General features: G+C 33.5%; 1 protein-coding gene across 2 annotated transcripts in view; it reads left to right on the forward strand.

Moving 5' to 3' along the window:
- The window catches only part of Gphn (gephyrin), a 386,872-nt gene that overhangs the window by 182,454 nt on the left and 182,961 nt on the right, over nt 1–21,457 (forward strand). For both annotated transcript variants that reach the window (XM_048361849.1, XM_048361848.1), the window contains exon 5: nt 17,737–17,831. In XM_048361849.1, coding sequence (XP_048217806.1) covers nt 17,737–17,831 — 95 coding nt within the window. The remainder of the gene's footprint in view (nt 1–17,736; nt 17,832–21,457) is intronic.

The following is a 21,457-nucleotide window of genomic DNA, read 5'->3' on the forward strand; positions in this document are numbered from 1 at the left end:
AGACAAGATAAGTAAGGTATAGACGTTAAGATATATACATACATGTATTTGCACACACATATACAAACACACACACAGAGATGGGGTTTTGAAGCAAGGTTTCATTGTATAGACATGGCTAGTCTCAAACTTCTGATTTCTTCTTAAGCCTGTCATGTGCTGCCAGTGTAAGCCATTACCATACCTAGCCAACTGATTTTTTTTTCCAGTTGATAGATTTTAAGTAGAAGTAACAGATGGAATAAGAGAAAGAAGGAAGCCAAGTAAAAGATTCAGGATTTGATTTGAGTAATCAGAAGGACAAATTGCCTATTAATTAAATGGAGAATACTGTGGGATATTTAGATTTAATGGAAAAGATCAGTTTTACTTTAACCACAAAGAAACTAAATGGCCTTTAGATACCAGGTGCAGATGCTGAATTACACTAATGGTATGCATGTGGAGTTAAGATAAATTGTGCTAGAAATTTTATTTTATTTAGAGTGGTCAGCATACAAATCTAATTTAAATACACGGAGATTGATGAGATCACCAAGGTATTTACTTGGATTACTATGTAATTATTTGTAATACTGTCCTGATTCTTTTCTTATCTACTTTCAAAGATGTAGACAGTTTCTAGTAATTGTTCCTTTTGTTCACTCACCAAGAATGGTAGAAATCACACTGAATCAGAAGCTTAACCCACACAGAAACTGACATTTAGTTACCCATGCTCAATTTTTGCTATGCTGTAAACATAGGAATCAATTTTTCCAAGTACCTCCTTGCTGGAAACTGTTTGCATTGGAGGTAAGTGTGAACGGGGAAGTTGTGGGGAATGATGGGCTAAGGGCTTCCTAAACCTTTCTCCAACCTCAGAAATGTCTTGATTCTGAGGAAAGGAGAAGGTTCAGGCTGGTTCTTATTTCCCTGAACCAGTTCAAGTAGCCCTAAATTTGACCTGTTTCCTCAAACTGGGAATCAGAAATCCCTTTTCTCTTCTGTTTTTCTGCTGCAGAAATTCCCAACATTCCCATTTTGTGGGCTCCAGAAAGGGGTAAGCGAAGACTTCAATCCCAGCCAATCATTTCCAGATTAATAATTTTTAGTGTTTTTGGTTTATTTTTTCATCACAAAATGCTTGGACCCATTTTTCCCATCTATTTAATTTCCTTGTGGATTGTTATGTTTCTATGTTCTAGGGTCATTTGTATCCCTAGGCAATATAGTTCAGATCCATCTGCTATTTTAATTTGTTTGCTGTTCTCTTGTGGATTCTCATGAAGTTTCTGGATTACTATTTCTTAGATGGAAGACACCCAAATCAGGGACTATTTCATTATCAGTCTCATCTTTTTTTGAGTAGTGTTTTATTCCCCTGCTGACAGCTTGTCATTACCCTACCCAACTGCTTCTGATGATCTGTCATTGCTTCTCTACTGTTCTGTCTTCCTGCTTGATTGCCTTTGAAATTTTTGTCCCTACTTTTTGCCTCACTTCACTCACCTGCTGAACAATTTGCATTCTTGCTCATTGGTGCTTTGTCCATTAGCAAATGGGCTGGTACAGCCATATCCATTTGCTGTGTTAGCATTTTAGACTGTCCCGTATTGTTTATCTTCTGTTCTACCATTCCCTTATACTATGGTCTACCAAATCCTCTACCATTTAACTGCCTGCCTGATCTTGCCCACTCCAATCTATACCTATAATATTATAAGTAGGTACAGATTGTTTAGCACTTTTGCTCTCTATCGCCCCTTGCTTTGTGCTACTAAGTTTGACTGATGACTGAGTTTGCTTGACTGTTGCCTCCTCTCCTTATTTGCTGCCCATGGCTGCCACATTAATTTGTTTGAGACATTGCATTCATCTCCTTGGAACTTGCAACTTGCTGATTGGCTCATACTACCTCTTTTATATTTCTCTATATCTAATAAACACTGGTGGTGTTCCTCTGTTGTCTTGTAACCCTGATCAGATGTTATTTCCAAGAAAAAATTTACCTATATATTATTCAAACATATATTAGAAGTGGGAAAATGCTTTGATATTTTAGATCTGAGTCCAGTCTACTAATCTTTTTTAAACTCACTACCACTCATCTTTTCTGCATTTTTATATAGCTCCACATTCTTTTCTTTGGGAATGTTTCACAAGTCATTCCTCATCTTTGTTTCAGTTATCATACACTACATATTGTGTATGGGATCTTTAAAATTTTTTCCATTAGCCTGGCACCAGTGGCCCACATCTGTACTCCTAGCTACTCAGGAGGCTGAGATTTGAGGACCGTCGTTTGAAGCCAACCCAGACAGAAAAGTCCCTGTGAGACTCTTATCTCCAACTAACTACTCAAAAACTGAAAGTGATGCTGTGGCTCAAGTGATAGCATGCTAGCCTTGACCACAAGAGGCTCAGGGGCAGTGCTCAGGCTCTGAGTTCAAGCCCCACAACTGACAAAAAAAATCCATATACTACATTTATTTATTCATTTTCTTTCATTTTCCCCCAGTTTCATGAAGAAAAGTGATTTCTATTAATTTTATCCTTTTAACTAAGGCTAGAAAAAGTTTTGAAATTTTTAAAGTAATAAATTTAATTTCCTTAACACTTTGTAGTTCAGATTAAAGTAATTTGAACTCTGTCCCATTTTTTTTCTTTGAGAATATCATTTCTAAGCCTCCCTGTAATTTATATACTGTCAGCTCTTTAGAAATCCATTTGATAATTTATCGTTCCCTCCTTTTAAACTGTCTTTTTTGTATTTGGGTAGATCTTTGAAATGGAATATTTTCCCAGTATTTACAAAGTTCTTAGCATCTAAAAATAATTCGCAACACAAAATAATCTGTACCATAAATCTTATAGTCTTATTTGTTTATATTTAAATGAAAATTCAGACATAATAAGCACAGAAGAATTCTTGTGGAAGATCTAATAGTCTAGGATATATAAAGTGGGATGTGTATATGCATATCCAGATACATGTATATTTGCAACATTTTTAAAGTGTGGAAAATACTTCTCTATATTAAATTTGATTTTATTTTTATGAAAACAAAAGGAAAAGAGAAAAATCTACTAAGTGTCAAATAAATTTAGGAAGTATGAAAAAAAAGCATGAGCAAGAATTTTCTTTTTTGGGGGGTCCAGTTGTGAGGCTTGAACTCAGAACCTGAGCACTATCCCTGGCCTCTTTTTGCTCAAGGCTAGCACTCTACCATTTCAGCCACTTCTGGCTTTTTCTCTATATGAGGTACTGAGAAATCGAACCCAAGTTTTCATGCATGCTAGGCAAGCACTCTACTACTAGGCCACATTCCTAGCTGGGGAAGATTTTTATTAAAAATGTTTGTTTTGATCATTTTTATTTTGATGAAACTAGTCACTTATAACGGAAAAAGTCACTTCAGGAAAGATAAGAAAATTATTTTGTAGTTTTAAATTTTTTATTGTAGAAAATATATAACATCACATTTCAGAAAACAATTCAGTGATACTAGTACAGTGGCTTTATTTTGTACAGCCATCACTACTGTTCCCAGTGATTTTTTTTATTAGAGAAAATTCATATGTGTTAAACAAATACTCCTCTTGTACTACCTCTCCTGCCCCTTGGTAAAACTAATTTACTTTCTGTTCCCATGAATGTGCCAACCTGACAGAAATGGAAATACAAATTTTTATCTTCTGTCTTATTTCATTTAATGTATTTCCAAAGTTTATCCATGCTGTAGCATATATCATTTTGTAATTCCTTTTTAAAGAGTGATAAATACTCCATTATATGTATATATCAAAATTGGTTTATTAGTTCATCTGATCATAGACTCTTCTGGCTATCACTAGTAATAACTCGATGAACATTAGTGTAAAATATCTATTTTTTCTTTCAGTTCTTTTGGTTATATAAGTGAATGAATTCAATAGCTTTTTATAATTTTGTCTCTTTTGGAGGGAATTAAATTAATAGCAAAGAAATCAGGGAAACCACATACTTGACATGAAAGGTAGGTAAGTCTGAGATAGTGTATTAGACATGGAAAAAGATTATAAGTTTTTAAGGTGAAAAGTAACAAGATTTAGAAGTAGTAAGATTTAGAACCTTTGGAATCCAAGAAGGAAAGGAAGTATGAAAGACAACAAATTAAGGTTGAGCATTTTTTAGATGCTAGCTTTAGAAAAGAACTGTTGTTTTTGACTTGGAATAGTGTAGACATAGTAAGACAAGAGGTAAGCATTTGAAAGGCAAGGTTTCAATGAAGATAACAGAATGAGCAAAGCCAGTTTGGTGTGCATGCACATGTATATAATATACAATGTAAGTTAAATTGAAAAAAATTGAAAAAAATTATTATTTTTAAGAATTTCAAACTGGTGTATGTGTGGTATGTGTGTATAGTATGTGTATGTAGGGTGTGTGTGTCTGTGTGTGTGTCAATGTGTAAGTTCTAGGACTTGAACTCAGGGTCTGGGCATTGTTTGTGAACTTTTATGCTGAAGGGCCAGTGCTCTATCACTTGAGCTTAACAGCTCCACTTATGGCTTTGTTATAATTGGGAATAAGAGTTTCACAGATTTTCCTGCCCCTGCTGGCTTCCAGCCACAGTTGTCATATCTCAACCTCCTGAATAGCTATTTTTTTTACATAGCCAAACATAAAACAATAATTTTATTAATTACAGATTTATTAAAATTAATTTAGATACCATGCATTCCACTCCTGGCAATTGTGAAAATCAATCTTTTTCCCCTTTTGGCAGCTCTGGGATTTGAACTCAGGGCTCTGCACTCCTTGGTAGGCAAGTACCACTGAGTCATACCTGCACTCCTTTTTTTATTTTATTAAATTTCATTGACAAGGTGTTGTGCAAAGGGGATACAGTTACATAATAAGGCAGCTCTTATTACAGGAGTGAGGCACCAGCATTTAAAAAATAATAATTATGAACATCGGGAAGAAGTTTATCTTTCTCCCTAGTGTTTGAGTGTATTTTATAGTCATCCTTAATATGTAAACCATTAAAGAAACCAAGAATTTGTAAAATAATTAATGTTTAGTTTGAATTTTTCCATAGAAATGTGTGTGTGTGTGTGTGTGTGTGTACATTTTGAACCAGACACAAGGTTGGCAATGCCTGGAGATATTTTATAATCCATCCATTAGGGTATATTATACTAATACTGAATTGGTTGTAAAACACAGAAACTCTGAAATTATTGAGCAATAACTCTTCATTTTCCCTTTTTCATTCCCTGACAAATCCTAACCTAGTTTCTAGCTTCATAAACTTCCCTATTATAGATATTTCAGTCATATAATAATATGTTCTTAAACCTGGCCTATTTAATTTAGTGGAATACCTTTGGTTTATCCATGCTGCAGTATCTATTAGAACATAATTCTTTTGTTGATGAATAATTGTGATTTAGTTTTACTTTAGCTTATATTTTTTAATGAATCACTTTTAAATGGTTTATAGTTTTAGATCTTTTATGAAAGTCTTTGGTCCAGTTTGAGTTAATTTTTGTATATGATGTTTGATATGGAGCATTTTAAAATTTTTTGAAAATTTTACTAAAAATGTTGTTCTAAACCTAATGTACAGTTCCCCCTTGGTACATTAGTATACTTGCAATATTTATTCAGCATGTAATTTTGCCCTGATATCAACAGTATAACCATGTATGATCCTTTAGTTACCATTTTTGACAGGCATTCCTCTATAATGAAACAACACTGATGTTGGTAGAGAGTTTAAGTAATGTAAGGAGAATGTAATATTTGTGAGTCCTTCTATGGGATGAAATGCAGGGAAAATAACTATTTGGGGTATTTTTTCCCCTTTGAGCAAAAATGAAAAGAGCCAGCATGGTTATGCATGCCTATAATCCCAGCACTTGAGAAGGAGGGGCAGGAGGATCACCAGGTTGAGGCCAGCCTACCCAATTTCAGAGAATTATGTTACATAGTGAGATCCTACTTTAAAACCCTGAGATTTCATCTCAGTGTTTCCATTCAGGAAGCTTGAACTCAAACAATAAATGCTGATGAGGATATGGGGTGAAAAAATGATCTATAATATACTACTATTAGTAATATAAATACAGTAGTGCAATCACTATAGAAAGTAGCATGAGGATTCCTCAAAAAGCTAAAATAGAACTAACATACAATCCAGAAGTATCATTCTTGGGCATATTATATCAAGATACAATAAATACATCTGAAAATTCATGTTTACTGCAGCACTAGTCACAGCAGCTAAGTTATAGAAGCATCCTAGATGTCCTGGAAATGATGATTGCATCAAGACGATGTAGTAAATATACACAATAGAATATTATTTGGCCATGAAGAAGGAAATATATCATTTTCAAGTAAATCTATCTGGAGCTAGATACCATAATGTAAAGCAAAATAATATTCTGAAGGACAAAGATTTCATATATGGAATCTAGACTTAAGAGGTATACACCTATGTAGATACATACATAGAAAAACACATTGTTAATATGAGACTGTTTAGGGGGCAAAAAAGAAAGAAATGGTGGAGAGTGAGTAATAACAAAATAGATTGTATATGTATGGAAACGGGTAAAGGAGAAAACTCAGTGAATGCTGTTTAATAATAGAAGGGTAGAGGGATGGAGAAAGAGCTATAGAGAGGATTGATCTAATTGAAGTATATATACATTTGTGAAATGCCACAGTGTAACCCTCTGGTACAATTAATATACACTAAAGAATGAATAACAGATTCTGTTGAGGTTGAATACGAGCTGTGGGCAGCAAAGGGAAAGAGTCAAGGAAGGTAAATGTGATTGAAGTATTCTATATATACATGTGAGTTAATACAATGCTGATACGTATTAAAAATTTGGGGGAGGATGAAGATTGAGAGGAAGTGATAAAGGGAGTGAATTATCAGGGTACATTGCGTGTACACATGGAAATATCACAATGAACTGCCCTCTAGCAAGCATGAGGGCCTGAGTTAACACTCCAGTACTGCCAAAAAAAAAAAAAATGTCAAGGGTTTTATTTTCAGGCTCTTTACATATCTACAGTTATAAATGTTTTGTTAAGGTATTTCTTTCTCAGTAAAATAAAAGTAGATTTTCCTTCCTCTAATTTGCATCTATTTTAGTTACTCAATCTATAATGGAAGCAATCAAGCCTCTACTTGACCTGAGTGAAACATTGCCATCTTGTGTTCTCCTGTTTAATACCTACTTGAGGCTTATTTCTATCCTGCTTCTGTTTTTACAGCTATCCTCCTTAGTGCATGGTTGTTGTAATATTTAAATTTTGTTATGAACTTACTGACTTACCAATTTGAACTGTTTTTTTTATAAGTAGTAAGGATACTTCCATGAATATTTTCATCCTTGGAATTGCACTTTGTTGTTTTCTATTACTTCCATTGGTAAAGGCTACGGTCCAGGAGATTATGTTCGTTCCTTTTTTCTTCACAAGATAATTTCAAGATCCTCACATTCTTTTGTATTTGATTCTCTGTATTAAGTTTTCAAGATTATTGTTGGCATGCTGCATTCTTCAGACATCTTAACATAATGATACACATTCCAAACTCAATATACTCATAGCTTATATTCTACAGTGTTTTTGTGAAACTTAAAAGAGTTTTATTCAGCTGTAAGAAAAAATTATATCCCTTTAAGGAAAATGCCTGGAATGGAAATCATCATGTTGTACAACATAAACCAGGCTCAATGCTCTACATGTAAATAATACTCACTTTCGTAAAGCTATAAGGTAATTGTTCAAAGCAGTTACAAAATGAAGACTAGGAAGCTGAAATGTATTTTTTCCAGGGTGGGGAGGGTGTCAAGAAAAGGAAAGGAGGGCTGGGGATATAGCCTAGTGGCAAGAGTGCCTGCCTCGGATACACGAGGCCCTAGGTTCGATTCCCCAGCACCACATATACAGAAAAAAACGGCCAGAAGTGGCGCTGTGGCTCAAGTGGCAGAGTGCTAGCCTTGAGCGGGAAGAAGCCAGGGACAGTGCTCAGGCCCTGAGTCCAAGGCCCAGGACTGGCCAAAAAAAAAAAAAAAGAAAAGGAAAGGAGATAAGTGGAGAGGAGTGGATGAATACAGTCATAATATTAGTGTTCATATATGAAAATGAAAACCAGGTAACTTTGGATATGTACAGCTGGGAGAAACGAGAACGATGGAAGGGGTGATATTGATCAAGATGCATTGTACTTGTAAACTAACAAAATCAAAAGCCCTTTGCTTGATTTCATGATAATAAATTAGGGCATCAGTGGCTTGCACCTGTAATCCTAGCTACTCAGGAGGCTGAGATCTTGAATATCACAGTTCAAAGCCAGCCAGGCCAGGAATGTCCATGAGACATCTCCAATTAACCACCCAGAAAGCCAGAAGTAGAGCTGTGGCTCAAGTGGTAGAGAGCTAGCCTTGAGTAGCAAAAAGAAACTCAGGAACAGCATCCTAAATTCAAGTTCAAGGTTCAGCACACACACACAGAAAGATTGAATTAAGAAAAACAAGAGACAAAAGACATTAATAGTCTTAGCAGTATTATAACAATGAGGCATTGTAATTTCTTTTTTAAATTGTGTTTGTTATTACATATGTTTCATAGTACACATTTTAACTTTCACAATGATGAAAATTATCATTCTACTCTACATAGCTTATGAAGTCAATGTACTTTAACAATAAAATCATTTTCTCCTTTAAAAAATGTTTTAGCATTCCAACTGTGAGGAAAAGTAGAAGGTATTTTTATTACTATTAAATAGTTGTACAAAGGAGTTGCCATTCAATAAAGTAGTTTATAAACACAATGTATCTTCTTAAAAATATTTTTATTGTCTTTGAGTAGTTGAACAAGGAGTTGTCATTCAACAAAGCAGTTTAAATACTGAGAATGTCACTTTTCCTCATTTTTCCCCAACCCTCCTAGCCCCACCATTAGTTTTTGTTGTATTCTTGGTGATGGCCATTCCAGCTGGGTGAGATGGAATCTCAGTGTTACCTCGATTTGCATTTCCTTTATGGCCAGCGATGTTGATCATTTCTATATATGTCTATTGGCCATTTTTACTTATTATTCTAAGACGTCTCTATTTAGCTCATTTTCCCATTTATTAATTGGGTTGTTGGTTCTTCAAGGGTTTACTTTTTTAAGCTGCCTGTATAGTCTAGATATTGGGCTGTTGTCTGACAAGGAGAAGATAAAGACTGAAATCTGGAAAGCAACATCATTTGCAATAGTCCTCTCTCCCCTCAAAAAAATAATAACCTAGGAATCAACTAACCAAGGATGTGAAGAACCTTTACAACAAAAACTGTAAAATAATGAAGAAGGATGATTACATTGTTAGGTTATAAGGAAAGAAATTATGTATAAAAAAGTGAGATGTTAGTAGCATTAAAATGAATCTACCCACAAGAAACCTTGTAGTGAGAAAGCTGTTTTCACTACAGTACATTATAGCCTCTAAATAAGTTGTGAATACTTTTATCTCTTACCCTGCTATGGGAACATCTGTTTAGTTGAGCTTGTCTAAAAACTGGAAATAAAGAATTTTGTGGTTTTATTTCAAATTTTTATTATCAAACTGATGTACAGAGAGGTAATAAAGAATTTTGTTTGCTTTTAGGAAATACTCATTTTTCCCAGTTGCCCTCCAATTTTAAAATGCCTAACAAAATGTAGCACCTTATAATAATAATTGAAATCTTTCTAAAAGATATTCTTGGGGTTTCTTCCTCCTAAGTAGTTCTTTTCACTGCATTTCCTTTAGCTCATCTATGTCCTACTCTTATTTTTTTTATCACTTTTGCCTGTTTTGGCAAGAATCTGATTTTATGAGAAAGGAACTTCGGACATGGTGATCATGTTTTCAGTGCAGATGCTTACTTTTCAATGGCTACCAAGGAAAATTACCCCATTCTGGGCAAAAGAGCAAAATTTGAGTTTCTAAAGTTTGTTGGCAGTAAGCTATTTGCAGATGGTCTTCAAAGTCTAAATAAGGATATTTTCTTTTATTCACAATTAAGATGTTTCAGGATAGCCTAAATTTATGTTGTTGTATGAACATTAAAAATTAGCTTTAAGTACATCAAGTAATACATAGTTTGTGAGGAGTTTTGTAGGACAGCCATTATCTTTCTGCTTATAGTAAAGTATTCTAGCCACATTTAAAATGAAACTAAACCATAGAGTACTTGGAGCGAAGATGCTAGGTTATGTTTTCACCAGTTCACTGACTAGAAAACAATTTCAACATGGATTATCTTTCTATTTATTTTTCTTATAGCTGTAGCTTCATAGAGGTATAATTAATGAATTCATATATTTATGACATGATAGGTGATGCTTTCTTTCAACATATATATGCATACGTGATTATCACAATCAAATCTATTACCTAACATAGTTATTAATATTAACATCAGCATTTCATTTTTCCATGAAATGTGATTAAAAAACAGGGCTATTTAAGAATAATACAAAGATGAATGTTAAAATCTGTTATAAAAAGTGATTTGTGATCCTTTCACTAAGATGTTGCCTAAAGTGAAGAAGGAACTACCTTACCCTCCCAAAGCAAAGTTAAACCAAAGGCTTTGAAGGGCAAGAAGGCAATGCTAAAAGGCTTTCATAGCCTTAAAAAGACTGCCCAGAAACCCTAGAAAGAGCTCCCTTAGGAGAAACAAGGTTAAACACACTATACATCATCAAGTTCTTCCTCACCAGTGGGTCAGCCATGAAAGATAGAAGACAACAACATATTTGTGCTAATTGTGAATGTCAAGGCCGTCAACCACCACATCAAACAGGCTGAGAAGAAGCTCTATGATACTGATGTGAATAAGGTCAATACCCTGGTCAGGTGTGATTGAGAAAAGAAAGTACATATTGACAGGCTCCTGATTGTGGTACTTAGAATATTATCGACAAATTTTTAATCATCCAAACTTAAGTCCATCTAGTGAAGTGTGAAAATAACTCGATTTATTTTTAAAAGATTATGGTGCTAAACAGTGCTCACTTCTGTTTATTGGAATGGATTACTGAACAAAGGATGGCATTTAAGTATTAGCAACTAAAGTGAGATGCTTCATAAAGTGAAAAAACACATGGAAGATTTTTAGTCAAAATGTATTGTACAAAGATGTATTATTTCTTGTAATCCCAACAACTAGTTTTTATCCTTGTGTTAAATAAGTTTTCTCCTTGAGCCAGATGAATCAGATTGCATTATAGAAGCTGAGCAACAATTATAAGAATACATAATTTTCTTTAAGTACCATCACTGCTTCTTACCTAGCATAGTAATTTGTCAGTCAGAAGAAATAAAATGAGATAAAAACAATTTGATTTAATTTACTACCTTTTGCTCATTGCTTATTGACTGCAGCATGAGATGAAGTTGAGTTAATATTTCAAATTTTATTTTCCTTTCTTGCTTTCTTCATACAGTTATACAATCTTCTTTGGCCTTTCATCACAACCAGATCTTAACTTATAAATTCCACAAGTTGAACTGGAGAGTGGGGAGGGGATGTATCTTTTTTCATAAAAAAAGTTATATTAGCCAGGTGCTGATGGCTCAAACCTATATAAGATGTGAGTATCATAACTTGAAGCCAGCCCTGGCAGAAAAGTCTATGAATCTCTTATCTCCAGCAAAAAACAGGTTTAACTCAAGTAGTACAGCACCAGCCTTGAGCAAACAAAGCCTACAGGAGTGAAGAGTCCTGAGTGCAAGCCCCAATACCAACACACACACACACACACACACACACACACACACACTTATGTTTCTTTAGTGAGTGGACAAAAATGTAACTATTTATGGAGATTAAACCCCCAAAGAAAATATAGACCGTAGCAATAAGAGTATTTTCAACTTCATTAGAATAGCTTTTCATTTTTCCTTTTAACTCTTTAAAATTTTAACAGTATGTTTTAATATCATAACTGTTTGACTTCAGTTGTATACAGACACTAACATCTAAATTACCCTGATTTTAAAAAAATTAGTGTTACTTATCTTCAACATGTTAATTGATTTATACAAAGAATCTTGATCAGTTTCACCCTTTCTGTCATTCTCTCATCCCCTATCTAGCCCAACTCTACCCATTCCTTCAAATTTCCTGGTTGCATTTCACATGTGTACATTGAGTCTTCATAATTGCCTTTGCTACAATTCCTATCTCCATTTGTCTGTCCTTCACCACTTAACTTCACCATCCACAATTTTAAATAAGACATTTTTCAGCATCTGGATTTTATTTTGTTAAATGTTCAAAGTAGTTAAACCATGGAAATCTACTATAGTCAGTTTTATTGTGTATATCTGTGTATGGACCTGTATGTTTTTTCATATTTATTTATATTTTAGATCTAGCTTCCATATATTTAAAAAATATTTCCTTTGTCTCTTGAGTCTGACCTACTTCGTTCAACATAATTTTTCCCTCTATTTCCCTGGAAGCAAGATAATATTCTTTCTTATGTATCATGAAATTCCCACTATATATATCAAAAGATAGACATCTTCCAATCTTTTGGATACATCAGATCATAGGGAAGTTGTATTTTCAGGTTTTTGAGAAATATCCAGTGCCTTCCATAGTGGCAGCACAAATTTACATTCCTGCTAACAGAATAATAGCAAAAGGTAAGATGACTAAGAAGATTAGACCATGAGTGTAAGTCATTCCTCTCATTAGTAGTTTATTTTTTGAAGTCATAGCTCTTGGACCAGCATCATAAGAATAACCTGGAAAAACATTAGAAATGCTTATTTCAAGGCTTCATCTAAACATTATGATCATACTGTTTTCAATAAGGCCTGTAGAAGATTTTTTTTCTTTTTTGGCAGGGGGTATGTGGAACTAAGGTTTACTCAGAGCCTTGTGATAGCAAGTCAAATGCTTACCCTGTCCTCAGCACATTTTTTTTCTGTAATTAGTTTTTGGGTAGGGTCTAATGCTTCTGTCTGAGACTACCCTCAGTCAGTGATCCTCCTTTCTATGCCTCCATTTTAGCTTGGATTACAGGCTTTCGCATCACATCCAGCCCTGTAAAAAATTCTGATGCACTAGTCACTAACTTTGACCAACACTGCTTGAGCCATTATCTCACCTTGACATAAGTATAACAGAATTAATAATGGCCATTAGCTAGTGTGTCAAAAATAGTCTTTGCTGTTTAAGATTAATCAATAAAGAGAACCTTGGTAATTTTTAGAAGAGAATTTTATTAAATCCACCTAGCAATAATGTAAGCATAAATCACAAATGTTCCACTCCATTTATAAAACATGTTATATAAATAAGTAAAACACTAATGATTTTTTTACTGTGAGTCACCATCATATGAGAAATTTCCTCTAAAGTTTAAAAATTGGTATGAATTTCATCAACAAAATTTTTTCAGTTACAGAACTATTGCTTATTAGACCATTTTACAACTTAGAAGTTTTGAAGGAACTTTCTCGCTTTAACATTTTCTTCAAAGAGTCATGGATAAAAGGAAGAGATCACACACATGACATTTCATTTGTGATTCCAACTTTCAAAGAAAATATTTAGAAGATAAATACCTTCATTAAAGACAGTAACTAAATCCAACTTAAATCTCATTGTTTGGAGCCCTACTAGTTTAAAAAAAAAAAACAGGATTCAAAAGAAACTTATCAGAAATGAGAGTATTATTTCTACTGTCCTTGAAGAGATAAAAGAACCTGAAAACCAAATTAATGTATAATTATGCTAATGAGGAAACATATTTCAAGATTTAAATACCATTCTTTTCCAAGCAATCACTGTGAAAATGAATATTATCACAGTGCTAATAAGCATTAAGAGTCACAGATAACCTGTTTTTTATGGCACAGATAACCTTTATTTCTCTGTTTTATTCTAATACACATGATTGAAAGTGATTACAAGCTACTCTGGAGGTTGAGAAGACAGCCTGGGCAGAAAAGTATAAGAGACTCTTTAAGTAAACAGCAAAAAGCCAGAAATGAAGGTGTACTCAGTGGTAGAGTGCTAGCCTTGAGAAAGGAATGAAGGGATAGCACCCAGGTACTAAGTTCTAGCCCCAGCACCAACACCAAAAAAGAAAGAACTGAAGGAAGGAAGGGAAGGGGGGAAGTAGGGAGTGGCTGAAGAAGAAGAGAGGGAGGGAGAGCAGGTAGGAAACAGAATAAAGAAGGGTGATAAAGCCACCTTCTTTTGTTTTGATTTTCTAATAATTTTGACAATTATTATTTGTCATCTTTTAACGTTCTATATTAAGCTTTATTGTCTACATTTTGCTTTCTAGTTGGCCTTCTCCATTTATTGTGCATAGATGTTTACCTTCAGCTCTTGCCTGCTAATACATCCTTCTAATTCATACTTCATATGACTGCTTCTTTCTGATGCCGATCACAGTATTTGAGTATAGTTCTTACCCTGCACTTGCCAGTGCAAGTTATTTTTTCTCTGTCCCCCTTTTTTTGCCCTCTTCATCTTTGCTTCTTCTCTACTGTTCCTCGTGGCTTTGTTTTCCTCTTATCTTTCCTCTTATCCCTTTTGTCTAATTAATATGGTCAAAATTGCATACTTGTGAGTTCAATTGGAAAGTTAATGCACAGAAAACAACATTGGTATTCCTTGAATATGTATTTTGTTGTCTTACATTGTTGAACTGTAACAATAGCCCTCTTAAAGGATGTAGTTATGCTTTATTATTACTTCATCTTATTACTGAGTACACTAAAGCTAAGGGAAGTTAAATATTTTCTTCTAATTCACAAAGTGATAAGTAATAAAGCCAGGTTTCGGGCTGTGAATGTGGCTTACCTGTAGTGTGCTTGCCTAGTATGCATGAAACCCTGGGTTTGATTCCTCAACACCACATAAACAGAAAAAGCTGGAAGTGGTACTGTGGCTCAAGTGAAAGAGGCACTAGCCTTGAGCAAAAAGAAGCCAGGGACAGTGCTCAGGCCCTGAGTCCAAGCCCCAGGACTGGCAAAAACAAACTAACCAACAAATGAAGCCAGGTTTCAATTTGGGGTAGGTTTATATATTAATACGTTCCTGTATTAAACATTTATTGAGCACATATTTATTGAATATATTATGTGTTGAACACTTCACTAGATTCTGGGACAGAGCCTGCCCCTAGCTTATAAACATCTGTGTGAAACTTGTGATGTTTTATGGAAAAGATATAGTTGACAAATATGTAAGGATGATTTTCATACTGTGTTTAGAGAGACAGTATTGGAAAGGGAGAAAATAGTCTTTGGTCCTGTAGTCAAACATTGTGCTCCCAACTACCACCTGCTCACCATTAGAAACATCACTGCCTATCCGTGGCATCACTACAGTATGTATTTTCCTTTTTTTTTTTTTTTTTTTTTTGCCAGTCCTGAAGCTTGAACTCAGGGCCTGAGCACTGTCCTGGCTTCTTTTTGCTCAAGGCTAGCACTCTACCACTTGAGCCACAGTGCCACTTATGGCTTTCTCTATATATGTGGTGCTGAGGAATCGAAGCCAGGGCTTCATGTGTGCTAAGCTAGCACTCTACCACTAGGCCATATTCCTAGCCCTGTATTTTTCTTTTATGTTCTAAAATATAGAAGATCTATGTCTGTATGTCCAAATTTTCTAGGTATTAAGGAATAATTCAACATCTAACGTGACATATCTGTAGTTTAAAAAATGACAAACTCTGCACAAAAAGTACATATACTCAATAACATCCTTTTCTTGGATTTTTAGGCCTTTTAAGTTTTTAATTTTTTAATATGTTACCAATATTTTTTAAATACCTCTTAATAATACAGTTTATACCGTTTTCTCAGAAGGTTCCAAAACCATATCAGATAGATTGGTTCTAGGAAATCAGGTGTAAGGCTGAGATAATGCTACCTTATGTTTTTTTAGCTGTGAACTTAAAATGATAGCAACTCACATCAGAATTTAAGAGTTACAGATTTACTTTTTTGCTCTCTTCTGGCCTCTTCAGTTTAAAGATAGTTTATTGAGAAACATTCTTTGTGGAGTTTCTTTTAAAAGTTCAGCCACTGTTAAAAATTGTACTATCCTGAGATTTCAAATACCAGTAGACACATCAATTCTATATTCTATATAATTCCTTTATTCTATGTAATTAAAAGGAATTAACAATGTATATGTAACATTATTTAGTATCTAATATATACTTGATTTATTTTAACTACTTGTCAGATCCTCAACTTTACTAAAAAGGAAAAAATAAAAAAAATAGTTCTAATGAAATACTGAAATGTCAACCTTACTCTTAACCCTCCATAATTTACTTTATATTTTGTTGTTTTTCTTCTTAGTTATTGGAATTTTTTATTTTGTTAGCTTTCTGTCCTGTATTGCTTCCAGTCATTATAACTTCCTTTATATGTAGAAACTGAGGACTAGAAGTGGATTGTCATGTATTTTGTTCCCTAATTTTAACCTAAAATTTATCTTGATCATTACAGTACGATATACAGGCATACCTCATTTTGTAGAGCTTCAGTGTACTTCATTTCACAGTATTGCATGTTTTGCAAATTAATGATTTGTGGCTATCCTATGTCAAATGAGTCTATCAATACATGTTTCAACATGTGTTCACTTCATGCCTCTATTTTACCTTTTAGTAATTATCACAATATTCCAAATTTTAGTATTATACTTGTTGATTAATCAGCAGTCTTCTATATCAAGTTAATATCCTCTACCAGCAAACAATTTGTGACACAGTGAAAATTAAGATGATCAGTAGCATATTTTAACGATCAAATATTTTATGTAGGTAACTTTTAGACATAACACTATTTTACACTTAATAGACAACAGTTACTCTGAGTATAACTTTTATATCTATTGTTAAACAAAAAAATTCAAATGATATGTTTTATTGTGGTCTGGAACCAAACCTTAGATATCTATGGGGTATGCCTGTAGAACTCTTTTGACTTATCATTAGAAATGAAATTTTCTTGTGTCCTTCATTAGCTTATTCCTTATGTTGAGAATGGCCTCTCCTAAAACTCCTAGTGTATAGTTAAAGCCAACCATCCTTTAGAAAATAGTCAGATAGTTTATTTCTATTTAAGATTGTAAATATAGAGTTTTTTCTTCTAGCAAATACATGGGAAAAGTTGACTTTGAGTTTTTGTCCCTTTTAACCATATTATAAAATGATTGAGCATGGAGGACACAACATGATCTCAGCTTTTCAGGGACTAGTTATTGCAAGAGTAACAGGAGAGCTGGAGTAAAGTGCTTGTCTTAGTATGCGCAAGGCCCTTAGTTAGATCACAAGTACCACAAAAAGAAATTAATAGACAAAAATGCTCAGCCTTTTTGCCCTCTGAAAGTCTATTAAGCTATCATAGTAATCTGAAGCCTCACTTTTAGAATTAAGTTATTAGGCAAGAAAAGATTTCTGGCAAATACTTGTGAAACTGTAGGAGGAAAGAAATAAAACAGGACTGCTAATATTCTCCTGATTTTTTTGGTTCTCAACTTTTATTCAGTGGTCCTCTATAACTGAGTCTGGATGCCTTAATACAATGTTTGTGTAACTACTAAGTGATTTATAGAAAGCACAGTTTATAATTATCTTTAAGTGAAATTTTCTACTCTGCCTTCCATTTTTTTTTTTTTTTTTGGCTAAATTCACTCAGTCTGCTATTTAATCTTTAATTACAGGCCACAAAAGAAGTGATAGAACGGGAAGCACCAGGGATGGCCCTGGCAATGCTGATGGGATCACTTAATGTTACACCTCTGGGCATGCTCTCTAGGTAAGAAAGTCAACACCACATTGCAAAGAAAGTTAATTCCACTAATTAGTACCAATGACCAACACAATAAAATAGCAGATCTAAGAAATTTAATCACAAAACTTAATTTTTTAATCCATACTTTAGTCTTATTGTCCTAGCTAGTTAAATCTTAACCAACTTCCTCAATTTCTTTTTTCTTCTTCCTTTCCTTCCTGGGCTTACTTTTCTCTTCCTTTCTTCCTTAATTATATCTTCTTTCTTTTTTTGCTTATCTTGCTCATCTTTAAAACAATGTTATATAACAATTAAAAATTATCAGTCCTAATACATATAAGGGAACACTTTATGAAGATGTAAAATTATTCTTTTTGGGGATTGTTTATATAATTGCCAAATAGTATTTGTTAATTTTCATACAAGCTTAATAAAACTAAATAAAATTTATTAAAATAACTTATTCTCACAAGTCAGGAATGTTTCTGCCAATTTTTATAAGGCGTATTGGTCTGATGTCATGAAAAAACATCATAATCACTACAGCTTTGTATATTCAGGTATTAAATTAATAGCATATTACTATATTAAATCAATATATTTAAAATTATACTCTTGTTATTCACATCTCTCTCTAATATGATGGTTTCTTTGTTGCTATTTTGGCGTCTTTTAAAATCCCCTAAATGAGGATAATATCAATATACATCTTGTAAAATAGAAGTAACAGTTAGAATCAGTTGATTTCATGACTAGGAATTAATACAGCTAATCTCAGAGCAACCAGAAATACATAATAAATTTATAATATCATACTCATTTGTAGCCACTTATGTCCTGTGTGCAGTGTGAATATAAAAGTAAATGTAAATGTCTCTGTTTATTTCTGTGTAATGTGATTCATAGTATTCTTTATGTTACTTGGACTGAGTTTACATCCCTTTGGCAAAGCCAAAGGAGAATGTGAATGGGTCATTAGTTACTATATTGTCTTTACTGTCAGATGAACAGTAATAGAACATTCAATTAAATAAGAGCAAATAAAGAATTAAAGTAGCATAATAGAGATTTTTAAACTTAAAATACATGCTTTTCTTGAAGGAACTCAAGTTGTTTTATACTACATTTTAAAACCCTTACTGATCCTATCTACATATATAATCAAGGGTCATATTTGTGATCCCATTTCTTCCTCTGGAATTAAGTAGTGTTTTGGTTTTTTAAACATAGAAGAATTTATTCAAGAAATTGACTTCATTTCTAATTAATTCTTCTTATAGTGAAGTTTTCATCCAATAAACATAGTAGTACCCTTATTTGCTAAGACCTATCTTAAACTTTAGGTACTCTAAAGATATAAAGAAAAGATATGATTTTTGCCTTGAAGATCCCACATTTCAACTGAAGAAATTATTCTTTGCAACTAGTAGTATAACACTTTAATGTGAAGATAGCTGTATTAATCCAATAGAGAAATACTACTATATCCTTATTAAAATGTTTTTTCATGCTAATTTATCCTTTTCCCTTCTTGCTCTTCATAATTCTGAGCATAAATCTGAGCATTCTTGGTCTTCATAATTCTGAGTAGGAATTGATTCTTAGTAATTTGCAATAAGTCAATCTTTATTCTGAAGGCTTTAAAAATTAATATATATACATATTATAGTATTGTCTTTTGCTTTTCTGTTCATAGTTGATTTAAATCAACCTTATTTATAAATTTTGTACATAGTAGTCTATGTTAATTATGAAAAATGAGCTAAAAATCCTTTTTTAATTTTTGACAGTTGTGGGATTTGAACTCAGGCGAAGCTTCGTAAGGTGCTCTGTAGCTGATCGTCACCTCAATCCATTTTTATCACTGATTTCTTTTGAGATAGTTAGCTTTGTGACTGGGCACACGCTTGGGTCTCCATCTGCCTATTTTAGGCTGCTGGTCATAGCTGAAATAACAGGCAGCCTCCACTACACCCAGCTCTCTATTGAGAAGGTGTCACTGAAAAAAATTCCTGTAGAGGTGGTCACAAACTACAATCATTCCTAGGTTAGCCACCCATGTAGCTGATACCTTGACCTCTATGTGTTGGTTTTTGTGTTTATCAAAATTTTTATAACAACTACTTAGTATTATTTTATTTGCATTTTTCTTCTTTGTAATGAGGATATAAATAATAACAAATTTCTGGAATCAAATGTGTTGATCTCTATAAAGTGCCTAAAATGATGATTCATCATGTTTGAAGTATTGGTCATTGTTATGATGTTTTGCTTTTGAGTTGTAATTTTAGAGCACATTTAGTGGCAAAAGCTTTCTTTAGTTTTCCCTCATCTGAAAATGTTGGTTCCTAGTCCAGGTACAAATGATTTTTACAAAGTATGTAGTTAGATTATATAGAGAATTATGAGTTGAATTTACGGTTCTTTCAGCACTTACTAAATATCTTGCTCTATCATATTCTGGATCCATGGTTCCTAAAAAGAAGTTCAGTTAAGTTGCTGTTCTCTTATGTGTAACAAGAGTTCCTCTCTGACAACCTTGAAGATATTTTTTCTTTAATTTGGTTTCAAACATGGTTATGATGTTTCTGAATGTGTTTTTCTTTGATATTATCCTTTTGGGTTCATTGAATTTCATTCTGTAATTTTATGTTCCTAATCAAATTTGGAAATTTTAGTATTAAATTTTCAAGTTTGTTTGGCTTGTTTTGTCTTCCTGCACCAATTCATGCTTCTGGGATTTCTGTGACATGAAATTTAGATCTATTGATAATGTCCCACTTGTCTCTTAAAAATCCATGCTTTATTTTTCTTTATTTTGTTTTATTTTATATTTTCCCTACTTTTTTCAGATACATCTATGGCATATCTTCAAATTCTTAGACGTTTTCCCTCTTTTTTTGTTGTTGTTTTTTGTTTGTTTGTTTGTTTGTTTTGGCCAGTCCTGGGCCTTGGACTCAGGGCCTGAGCACTGTCCCTGGCTTCCTTTTTGCTCAAGGCTAGCACTCTGCCACTTGAGCCACAGCGCCACTTCTGGCCATTTTCTGTATATGTGGTGCTGGGGAATCGAACCCAGGGCCTCATGTATACGAGGCAAGCTCTCTCGCCACTAGGCCATATCCCCAGCCCCGACGTTTTCCCCTCTTTCATCTCCAATTTGCTTTTTAGTTTATCCCATGAACTTTTCTTTCCAGATATTTTTTTCTCATTTTTAAATTTTTCACTTGGATTTTTTGTGGCTTTTATTTCCTTGCTAAGAACTTCTTTGCATTTAATTTAAAATCCATTTAATTCATTTAATCTTGACTTGTAATTCAGAAGCATTGATCTTTATGCCAAAGAATAGTTATATTAGCTGCTTAAAATTTTTTCTGATCTGGCTTACCTTGGAATGTACACTAATTTTTTCTCCACCAATGTTCATCTGTTCTGATTATTTCTGTGGTGAATGATTATTAATTATATCATAGACATTTGGGATGTCATGATGTAAGTAAAATATCATATATATACCTCACTAAATCCTCTGGATACTGTTAATTAATTAAGTCTGTCAATTTGATTGAGTTCAAACTGTATGTTCTGTCTTGCCTTCTGTGAGTGATAGTTCTACTTATGCTAAACTACTAGGATCATCCCAGGAAGTAGAT

The sequence above is a fragment of the Perognathus longimembris genome, chromosome 14 (assembly GCF_023159225.1).
Source record: "Perognathus longimembris pacificus isolate PPM17 chromosome 14, ASM2315922v1, whole genome shotgun sequence".
Taxonomy (NCBI): Eukaryota; Metazoa; Chordata; class Mammalia; order Rodentia; family Heteromyidae; genus Perognathus; species Perognathus longimembris.